Source organism: Podarcis melisellensis (genome assembly GCF_964234715.1).
Source record: "Podarcis melisellensis genome assembly, chromosome: 13".
In the NCBI taxonomy this organism is placed as follows: Eukaryota; Metazoa; Chordata; class Lepidosauria; order Squamata; family Lacertidae; genus Podarcis; species Podarcis melisellensis.
The window spans coordinates 1,571,079-1,582,429 of record NC_138545.1 but is presented as its reverse complement, the minus strand read 5'-3'; the positions used below and the strand labels follow the sequence as shown (position 1 = coordinate 1,582,429).

Below are 11,351 nucleotides of genomic sequence, written 5' to 3'. Positions count from 1 at the left end.
CTTTTCACACCCACCCAGTCATATTCAGTAGGAACATTTACCTTTCTACTCAGAATTCCCACTGCATTAGAATCATAGAATCATAGAGTTGGAAGAGACCACAAGGGTCTTCTGTGCAGAGTTCATCCTTGTGGTTTGAGCGCACCACTTTTGCAGACTGAAGTACTGAAAGATTAACCTCATATACACCATTTATTCGCTTGGCTTGGACAATGACCTCACCATTCTTAGTTACTTTGCATTCTCGGTTTCCAAATACTACAGTGGTACCTCGGGTTACAGACACTTCAGGTTACATACGCTTCAGGTTACAGACTCTGCTAACCCAGAAATAGTACCTCAGGTTAAGAACTTTGCTTCAGGATGAGAACAGAAATTGTGCTCCGGTGGCACGGCAGCAGCAGGAGGTCCCATAAGCTAAAGTAGTGCTTCAGGTTAAGAACGGTTTCAGGATAAGAATGGACCTCCAGAACAAATTAAGTACTTAACCCGAGGTACCACTGTACATGAAAACCTTTTCTGTCCTTCTGTTGGGTATTGGGGGTACAGAAATTCATAAGAATGCTAAAAAATTGTTTTCATATGCGATAACTGCAGCAAGGATACTATTAGCCCAAAGATGGAAGCAAGAAGAAATACCAATTAAAGAAGAGTGGCAAAAGAAATTGATGAACTATGCTGAGATGGCGAGGCTAACAGAGAAAATTCGAAAGCAGCAGACCAGACGTTCCTAAAGGAATGGAAGAAGTTTTTGATATATTTGGAAAGCAATTGTAGGGTTAGAAGAAGTTTTGTAAGGAGTAATTTATAAATTATTGTGAAAAGAATTAAGAATAGATGCATTGGAAATTTGAGTTTATAGCAATAATTATAGTAACAAAAGGCATAATTATAAAGACTTTAGAAAACCAGCAGTCGAGGATGAAGGAAGTCTTAGGCTGCGATAGCCAAAAATTTTAAAATATTAAAAGGATGTTATGGTGGAAACTATGTGTAAAAACTAATAAAAAAATATTTTTTAAAAAGAAAGAAAGCCTTTTCTGCCCAAAGTAGCATATTACAATTCAGTTCTGGAACATAGGGAACGAATGTACTACCTGCAACTTCAATATCACCACCATGTGATTTATCAATATTATTATAATCTTCAAAGAAGTCCTTATTATATGAAAAATGGGACGTTGCCCCACTAACTTGATTTGCTTTCGCGATTATTAGCAGTTAAGTACTTTTCTGGCAAAAGCAAGGACGCTGATAATTCCCCTTCTTTTCCTTTTCTTGCTTAAAAGGAAGGGGTTTTGGTGTTTTGGGAGCTCTGCAGTTCTTTGCAATGTGGCCTCCTTTGTGGCAATTAAAACACACAACTTTCTTGGGTGTGCTTTTGGCCTTCGCGTGATGTCTAGAGACATAATCGGAGTCACTGCTCCTTAGGTTTCTGACTGGAGACTCGTCTCTCCCTTGGCACTTCTGCCTCCAATAGGCAATCACATCTTTAAAAGTCGATTGGCCTTTATCCTCCCTTAAGTAAGCAAATGTATCAAATTTGGGTCCCAGTGTTGCTAGGAAACACGCAACCTTTTGGTCTTCATCAAATGGACGCTCAGTCAGTTGTATTTTCTGCAGTATAGCCGTAAATTCATTCACATGTTTTGAAAACTCTGCTTTAGAATTCATTCTAAGCTTTAAAAGATCGCGTATTAATCTTCTCCATTGAGCACACTTACTGATGTTCCCAGGCAAACGCTCCAATTCACTCTTCACGCTGCCTCCATACATCCGCTCCAAATCATTTAAAATTTGGGCAGCATGGTCTCTACTGTCAATTAGCGACAAATGTTCATCTTCAAGCCCATCTAATATGGTTACCTTGGCTTTGCTGTTTTGCGATTTCCACAACTCAATTCTAGCCAAATCTTCTTCGCTCGTGCCAGTAGGCATGGGATTTTCAATGGCATCTAAATTCCCTTCCGCTTCAAGGATCACCAACAGACGCTTTTTCCAAATAACAAAATTGTGTTCATTTAACTTAGGCATTGGTCGGTATCCGTAACCGGAGAAAGCTGCACTCGCCATCTCAAAATCTGAAAAATATTCAAAATTTGAGAAAATTGTTGCAGGAAGTTATGTATAGGTTGGGGGGAGGTTGCCCCTCCAGCAGATATCCTGCACATGCAGTCCACTACCAGAACCAGCACAATCACTTTTGTGACTTGTCCCCACAAAACACTTCATCACAGTTTCTTCCTGTCTATTCAAAAGGCCTTTGCTGCACGATACCAAATGTAAGAATTCACTGATAAATGTATCTCTGTACTGGCTCACTGGGAAAACTTCAGGAATTCATCCAGACCTGTGAGCTCAGCTCCTCAGCAGCCCCTCTGCCTGAGGGATAATCCCTGGCATCCTGACACCTGAGGGCCAGACAAGGAGCCATTCCAGAAATAACAAACCCAGATGGAGACAAAAGGGTGGGATTAACTTGGCTGGGAAACAGGGAAATGTGAATATCTCTTCTGTTCCACTTGATGGGTGTTTGGTGGAGGGCAAGGAGAACCATGGGGCAGGGTCCAGGATGCTCAGATTACTGCCACCAGACCTCCCCTTTCATGATGTAACCGTGATGTATTAGTGATGTAGTTTTTTTGAGGGGTGTAACATAGGGATTAGCAGCTAATAAAAGTTTGGGGCTCTTTTGTTTGGGGCTTCCATCTTGTTCCACCTTGCGGCAGGTGGGAGTCCTGCGGTGACAGTCTTCAATCAAGACCAAGCCTCCTGGCTGCTGTTTGGCTCTGGGATTCCTGGCTGGGGTCCTTGTTTTCTGTCCAAGGGAGACCTCAGATTTCTCCATCAACATTGTCAACATTCAAAATCAAAACCTCAAAACTCAAAGCAACTCTTCACTGCCTCAGCTACTGCTGTGAACTCAAGGGAAGGCTGAGGGCTACTTAATCCCCTCACACAATGGAACAATAGACCATGTGCTTACCAGGAAGTAGAAAAAAATACTTTTCAGCTCAGGATCTCAATCCAGTGCCATCCCCCAAAAATCCTCAGAAATACTCAACTGTGGGCCCCATAACCCTTTGTGGGAATGCTGAGGAAAGCAGGAGAGGATATATGGATTAAATTTTATCCCTCCTCACTCACGCGAGTGAGCAAGGAGCAGAGCACATTTCCTTGCACTTTTGCTGGAAGCAAGTTGATGGATTCCTTGGAATCATTTAAGTTGAGCAATGCAGTCTGGCTTGTCCAGTCTGGCTTGTAGCTGGCAAATTTCCCCGTTTAATTCCCTCCTCAAAGTAACAAAAACACAACAGTTTTGTTCAAAACCAAGAGTAAAGTTTACTTACATTCAGATCACAGCAGTAAATCTGAAAGACAGGCTTTGTCTTGTGGTTCCAGTTAAATTTGCAGAGAAAAGAAGTCTGAGCTAAGACTTTTTCCCTTATGACTTCCAGACTCTGTGAAGATGAGCCATGGGCTGCTGGCAAGAGAGCAAAAAAAGAGGAGGATGCGTTTTGCAGGATCTGCCGAGGTCACGCCCCTCTACCTGGGCACGCCCAGGGGGAGGAGCCTCCAGACCAGGTGTGTCAGGAAGTCCTCCTGGCTGGAGCCACACTCTCCTGGGTGTCCCCTCTGGGCAAGAGGAAAGGTTGTCTTTGGCTGCATCACTGATGATAACATCCCATAGGGTTACCACGCCTCATTAGGGAAATCAACGACCTTCTCGGAAAAAATCCTATTTCTCCCGTCTCTGGATTCTTAGCAGAAACTCGTGTCTTTTCTTGTTTGCAGTGGAATATTTTTGAACCCGGGTTCATGAGTGAGGCGGGAGCGGGATTGCCGCTGCCTCCTTCATTTCTTACTTTATTCATTTCACAAAACCTATATACGCCGCTTGATGGTAATAAAAGAAAAGGCGAATCGGAGAGGTTTGCAAAAAGAGATGTTGTTGTTGTTGTTGTTTAGTCGTTTAGTGGTGTCTGCCTTCTGCCTCTTCATGACCCCCTGGACCAGAGCACGCCAGGCCCTCCTGTCTTCCACTGCCTCCCACAGTTTGGTCAGACTCATGTCTGTAGCTTCGAGAACACTGTCCCACCATCTCGTCCTCTGTTGTCCCCTTCTCCTTGTGCCCTCCATCTTTCCCAACATCAGTGTCTTTTCCAGGGAGCCTTCTCTTCTCAGGAGGTGGCCAAAGTCTGGGAGCCTCAGCTTCAGGATCTGTCCTTCCAGTGAGCACTCAGGGTTGATTTCCTTCAGAATGGAGAGGTTGGATCTTCTTGCAGTCCATGGGACTCTCCAGAGTCTCCTCCAGCACCAGAATTCAAAAGCATCCATTCTTCAAAAGCGATCAGCCTTCTTGATGGTCCAGCTCTCACTTCCATACATCACTACTGGGAAAACCATAGCTTGAACTATACGGACCTTTGTCAGCAAGGTGATGTCTCTGCTTTTTAAGATGCTGTCCAGGTTTGTCATTGCTTTTCTCCCAAGGAGCAGGCGTCTTTTAATTTCGTGGCTGCTGTCACCATCTGCAGTGACCATGGAGCCCAAGAAAGTAAAATCTCTCACTGCCTCCATTTCTTCCCCTTCTGTTTGCCAGGAGGTGATGGGACCAGTGGCCATGATCTTCGTTTTTTTGATGTTGAGCTTCAGACCATATTTTGCGCTCTCTTCTTTCACCCTCATTAAAAGGTTCTTTAATTCCTCCTCACTTTCTGCCATCAAGGTTGTGTCATCTGCATATCTGAGGTTGTTGATATTTCTTCCGGCAATCTTAATTCTGGCTAGGGATTCATCCAGCCCAGCCTTTCGCATGATGAATTCTGCATATAAGTTAAATAAGCAGGGAGACAAAATACAGCCTTGTCGTACTCCTTTCCCAATTTTGAACCAATCAGTTGTTCCATATCCAGTTCTAACTGTAGCTTCTTGTCCCACATAGAGATTTCTCAGGAGACAGATTAGGTGATCAGGAACTCCCATTTCTTTAAGAACTTGCCATAGTTTGCCGTGGTCGACACAGTCAAAGGCTTTTGCATAGTCAATGAAGCAGAAGTAGATGTCTTTCTGGAACTCTCTAGTTTCTCCATAATCCAGCGCATGTTTGCAATTTGGTCTCTGGCAAAAAGAGGTAAAACGGGGAAATCGAGAGAGAGAAATTCACGGCAGCGCTTTAAAAGGTACAAAAGCGCCCTGAAACTATTTTACACTCGCCTCAGTTTTCTAAGCGACTGGGGGCAGGCTCGTCTGAAAAAGCAGGGAAGGCGCCTTCTGGATCTCAAGAGGCAGGGAGTTCCGCAGGGCAGCCGCTGCCACACGAAGCCCCAGTTGACGGGAGCCCTTTTGGAGGCGAGGCGACCAGAGGAGGATGCCCTAATCTGGTGCTGGCAGACTTGGGTTCAGTTCCTCTCCTAGGAAAGTCCCAGTCTTGTCTTTTGCTTGGGGAGGGCGCTGGAAGGGGAGGCGGGCGGTGGGGGCTCAGGAAACCACAGAGGGTCTTCCGTTGCTCAGGGCGCAGGAGATTGGGCTGTGGGTTCGAGTCAGGGCGCCAGAGAGCGAGCGAGCAAGGCGTTGAGTGGGACCAGGAGAAGCCCAGGAGGAAGGTAAGATTGGGGGGGGGGTGGAAGACATTAAATTTTTTTGCAGAGGGGAGGGAGTTCTGCTGGAAGACCCCACGGTCTGCTCTTGCCAACCCGGCCGGAAAAGCAGCGGGCAAGCTTTTGGGTGCAACAGAATTCCTCGTCAGGCTGGAACGAGAAGGGGAAACCATGTTCTTAGCTGTGGCGAGAAAGCTTGTGGTTCGCACCCTGGAGAATGGGGTGCTTGTTCTGCAGTCAGGATTGATTGATTGATTGATTACCCAGCTTTCATCCTCAGGTCCCAGGACGCATCAAAACACAATATAATTAAAAACGCCTTTAAGTAATTGAACCACCACAGAAATAAGGCGGGTCATAAAAAATAGCCCTCGAGTGTCAAAAGAAGTCAAGCCAGAGAATGAGAGTCTTCGGCAAGGCGCCGCTCCTTAGGCAGGGAGTTCCACAGGTCAGGGTCGCCACAGAGAAGGCAGGCCCCCTCCCCCTGGGGTGTCACCCCCCACCAAGGCTCCAAGGATAGAGGGAATACCGAAGGACCCCCTCTGCTTACCTCAGCACTTGGGGGGGGTCTGGAGGGAGTGAGGGTGTGGGGGGGGGGTTTGAATATTTCAGGGCTTGGAACCTCAGTGTGAGCACCTTGAACTGGACCCGGAAATGAAACGGGCGACCAGCGCAGCTGTTTTGAAGAGGTGATGGAAGAATAGTAGCCCTGGAAAGGCACCCAAGGCTCATCTAGTCCAACCCGCTGAGATGCAGGAACTTGAACTGAAGCATCCAGGACAGATGGCCCCCAATGGTCAGGGATGATGGGAGTTGTAGCCTAGCAAGAGAGGGAGGACGGGGGCACTATTTCCCCACCCCCTCCTGGGGCAGAAGAAGTTCATTAAATCCACTTTTGTCTCTCCTCGCCAGAAGAGGAGTCTCGCTTCCCCCCTTCAGGGATTCCCCTTATTCCGGCTGTTGGGTGTCAAGCGTCCCGGGGCTTCCCACTGGAATTAAGAGGTAAGCCCAGAGGCCTGAAGACGCCCCCCCCCGCCGCCCCAGGAGGCCAGCCTGTGTTTCTGGGTCCCCCCCAGAGGCACCTCAAAGCCATTTCCCTCGGGGTTTCTGCTTGGAAGGTCGCAATCCAGCCGAGCTGTCATTTGGGGCACATCTGGACATTTGAGGTTCCATCCAGTTTGGCGAACAGCATCAGCCCAAAGGAAAGTGTTTGCGTGCGTGAGAGAGAGAGAGAGCGCGACAAGAAATCCACCCTAACTCGGAATCGCTTGCAGAAATGTTTGGTTGCATAGAGGGGGCTAGACTAGATGTCCCTTGAGGGTCCCTTCAAATTCCGTGGTGTGGTGGAATATAGTTCCCTCCATCGCCTGTTGGAAAACCTTCTCTGAGACAGGATGCAGTTGCTCGGGGGCTCACAGGACCCCTGCTACCCCTTCTCCGACGTCAGAGGCCCTTCTCCCTGGCCTGCCCCTCGGGACCCCCGGCTGGGCAAGTCCTGGGTGCAGGCTGGGGGGCGGGGGACTCGGCAGTGATGCCGCTGCAGCTGCTTGCAGGAAGCCCCAGAGACACCCCCCCCATAAAAAAAAGGGTCAGGGAGGAGCGCACGCCTCTCTCCGCACGCAGAAGGAAAGCTGGCTTGGCTTCCCAAGGAGAGGGAACAGTATTCTGCACGTGCTCAGAGACAACCTTGTTCTTTGCTCGAGGCGATGCGCTCAAGCTCAGCACACGCGCCCTCTGCGCCCTTTCCCCCTGACATCCCAGACGGGCCTGAACAGGGTTCCCACCTCATCCTCAGGATCCTGGGTGCGCGCCATCCTAACGCAGAGGTGCGGCGTCACCTGCACATGGCTGCGCGTAGTGTGCGCGATGTCACACGCACCATGTGCAGCAGGCATGTACCTGGGGCATCGCAGGTCCGTGTTGCGGCGGCCAGCGGTGGCAGCTCCTCTTGCCCCCCTCTCTGCAGCCAGCGAGACCCCCTTCTCCTTGGGGAGGGACTCGGGGACCCTTCTGCCTCTGCGTCCGAGCCCCCCACGGAAAGGGGGCCTCGCTGGCTGGCTGCGGAGGGGGGGGAGCTGAACTGTTTCTCTTGGAGGCAGGACCACCGCCGCCTGCCAGCTTGGCCCACTGACTTTGGGGGTGCCCGGGCCCCCCCATTATATTCTTCTGGGTGCCCAAGCCCCCCTGGAGTTGGCTCCTCTGTGACTGCCTGCCTTCCTCTCCCCCCGCCTCCCCAGAGATGCTGCCTTGCGCCCTGCGCGCCCTTCTGGCGACCCTGGTGGCCGCGGCCGGAGCCCCCCCGGAGGCCGCGCCGCCCTGCGAGTCCGAGATGAACAAGATCAAGGACCTGCTGCAGGTGAGCTGCGTGGGGCGGGGGCTGAGCAGCGTCCCCGCCGGGCTGCCCACGGACACGGGCATCTTGCTGCTGGGCTCCAACCGCCTGAGCCGCGTCTCGCTGGCCTCCTTCCAGCACCTGAGCGCGCTGGTGGAGCTCGACCTCTCCAACAACAGCCTGGCCGCCCTGGAGAGCGGCGGCGGCGCCTGGCTGCCCGGCCTCCAGCAGCTCGACCTGTCGCACAACGGCCTGCAGAGGCTGCCCGCCTTGCAGGGGATGCCCGCGCTGAGGCGCCTGGCCCTGGCGCACAACGCGCTCTCGCGGCTGCCGGCGGGGGGATTCCGCGCCCTGCGCGCCCTGGAGGATCTGGAGCTGCAGGGCAACGGGATCCGGGATCTGCCCGAGGGAGCCTTCGCGGGGCTGCAGAAGCTGAGGGACCTGGACCTGGCCGACAACCTGCTGGAGGAGCTGCCCGGGGGGCTGCTGGCCGGGCTGCGCAGCCTGGAGATCCTGCGCCTGGAGAGGAACCGGCTGCAGAGGGTGCCCGACGGCTTCTTCCCCGAGGAGAACTACTTCGCCTACCTGTACCTGGCGGGGAACCCCTGGCTGTGCGACTGCGCGCTGCTCTACCTGCGCGACTACATCCTGGAGTACGAGACCAGCGTGTATACTCGCGTGCAAGGCCCCGGGAAGGAGATCACCGAGAACAAGCCCGAGAGCGTGGAGTGCCAGGCGCCCGCGCCCGAGAAGGGGCGCCCCGTCATGCACTTCCAGGCGCACTGCCAGGGGCCCGAGGGAGACAGCGACGGGGGGCAAGGGGAAGGGGGCGCCGCCACCACTGAGCCCCACGCCATTGCCCACACGACGCTGCTCTCCAGCACCGCCGCGCCGACCACGCGTGCCCGCACCACACCCTCCACCGCAGCACCGACCACGCGTGCCCGCACCACACCCTCCACCGCAGCACCGACCACGCGTGTTCGCACCCCACCCTCCACCGCAGCACCGACCTCGCGTGTCCACACCACACCTTCCACCGCAGCACCGACCACGCGTGTTCGCACCACACCCTCCACCGCAGCACCGACCTCGCGTGTCCGCACCCCACCCTCCACCGCAGCACCGACCTCGCGTGTCCGCACCACACCCTCCACCGCAGCACCGACCACGCGTGTCCACACCACACCTTCCACCGCAGCACCAACCTCGCGTGTCCGCACCCCACCCTCCACCGCAGCACCGACCACGAGTGTCCGCAGCCCACCCTCCACCGCTGCGCCGACCACGCGTGTCCACACCACACCTTCCACCGCAGCACCGACCACGCGTGTTCGCACCACACCCTCCACCGCAGCACCGACCTCGCGTGTCCGCACCCCACCCTCCACCGCAGCACCGACCACGCGTGTCCACACCACACCTTCCACCGCAGCACCAACCTCGCGTGTCCGCACCCCACCCTCCACCGCAGCACCGACCACGAGTGTCCGCAGCCCACCCTCCACCGCTGCGCCGACCACGCGTGTCCACACCACACCTTCCACGGCCGCAGCGACCACGAGTGTCCGCACCCCACCCTCCACCGCAGCACCGACCACGCGTGTTCGCAGCACACCCTCCACCGCAGCACCGACCACGCGTGTCCGCACCACACCCTCCACCGCAGCACCGACCACGAGTGTCCGCAGCCCACCCTCCACCGCTGCGCCGACCACGCGTGTCCACACCACACCTTCCACCGCCGCAGCGACCACGAGTGTCCGCACCCCACCCTCCACCGCAGCACCGACCACGAGCGTCGCCACACTTGCTCCCAGCACCACCGCACCATCTCCCCGTGTCCCCACTACGGCTCCAAGAAACCTCCCCGGTCCTGTTCTCACCTCCACCCCGGACCCAGTCCCTTCCACAAGTCGCATGCTGCCCGCATCAACTCTCCAACCCCTTCCGACGGCGGGGGCTTCCACTTCCCATCCTCTGCCTAGTGCCACGGCCTCGCCAGCCCTGCCACCTCTCAGCACTCCTGCTCCCAGTCGCTGCCCTCCTCCCGCCCCTTGCCACTGCTCCTTGCTGCCAGCCACAGCCCCGCAGCGGAGTTGGCACTGGTCGCCCAGGACCTGGGCCGGCTGGCTGGCTGCCCACTGCTGCCTGGTGCGCCTGGTCCTCTACGCTGCCTGCCTGGCACTGGCGGTGCTGCCCACCTTGGCTCTGCTGTGTTGGTTGGGGTGGCTGTGTGCCAGCTTGCAGCGCCCACCCCTGCGAGGTGGGCCGGGGCCCCGGCTGGTCAAGTACCGCCAGCTGCAGCAGATGGGCGCTCCCCGAGGGTGGCAGCTGGAGCGGCCCCAGGCGCAGAGTCCTCTGGCCATGCCCCGCACCTACCGCGTCTGCAAGGTGTTTGAGGCCGCCCCCTCCCGCCACGTCAGCTGGCTCTTCGTCAGCCTGCCGGGGCCAACGCAAAAGTGGCCCTGGCAACGCAGGCGAGGCCGGGCGCCCTCTGCCTACAGCTTGGATCGCGGGCAAGACGCCATTGGGGCTGTGCGGGTGAAGCATGGCACCGCCACTTTGTAGGGAGGTCCGAGGGCCAAGGGACTTTTAATTTCAGCAGTTCTAGGATTCTATAAACCCAGTGGTCGCTGACCATTGGAGAATGAATTGCTGCCTTTTTTAAGGGTCTGGCCCAGTTCTTGAATAAGACTAGATAGCAGGGTTTTTTTTTGTGGGGGGGGGGAATGGGCTGACTTGCAAGGAGCAGGAATGTGCCGCAAAAGTTGTGAGCGAGACTGAAAGGTTTTGCTTCAGGGCCACATAGAAGGTAAAATAGCTATATAATGAATTTTAAAAGGTATTTAAGTATAATTTTAGTAAAAAATAAAATAAAAAGAGGCATTTTTGCTGGGGTTAATTGGTGAGGAAATAATAATAAATAAAGATGTAAATTTGTTTATGCATGCCACAATGGCTGCAAAAATACTTCCGGCCCAGAAATGGAAGCAGCTGGAACTTCCTACACTGGAGGATTGGCAGATAAAGATGGTTGAATATGCGGAGATGGCAAAGCTGACGGGGAAGATCCGGAATCAGCTGATGAACTGTTTCAAAAGGACTGGAGCAAATTTATATTTTATACGAAAGAAAACTGTAAACATTTGAAAACTTTTGTAGGTTTGAGCTGAAACGTTTGGTAATGTGGAAATAAGGGGCTGATTTACATATAAGGAGGTGAATGTCAAAAGAAGATATAAGGTAAAAAAAGTGGCTATAGAAATGCGTAGAAATTGTAAAAGATGTTTGGAAGTCAGAAAGAGGGAGGTTGGTGCTTTGTTTCAGCAATGCTTTAAGTTATGGATTTGTGTAATGAAAATGTAATGAAATATGGAAAACTCAATAAAAATTACATTAAAAAAATTAAAAAATAA

General features: G+C 53.2%; 1 protein-coding gene across 1 annotated transcript; it reads left to right on the top strand.

Annotated features, from left to right (window-relative positions):
• The first annotated feature begins 5,256 nt into the window (after positions 1–5,256).
• LOC309355704 (uncharacterized protein) lies at positions 5,257–10,519 on the top strand. The gene is made up of 2 exons (XM_081886764.1): positions 5,257–5,606; positions 7,838–10,519. Exon 2 carries the CDS (start codon positions 7,840–7,842, stop codon positions 10,501–10,503), a length of 2,664 nt encoding a protein of 887 aa, XP_081742890.1. The 5' UTR covers positions 5,257–5,606; positions 7,838–7,839; the 3' UTR covers positions 10,504–10,519.
• The last annotated feature ends 832 nt before the right edge of the window (positions 10,520–11,351 follow it).

Excerpts from the sequence above, each read along its gene's own strand:
- LOC309355704 (XM_081886764.1), top strand. The coding sequence starts at position 7,840 with ATGCTGCCTTGCGCCCTGCGCGCCCTTCTGGCGACCCTGGTGGCCGCG.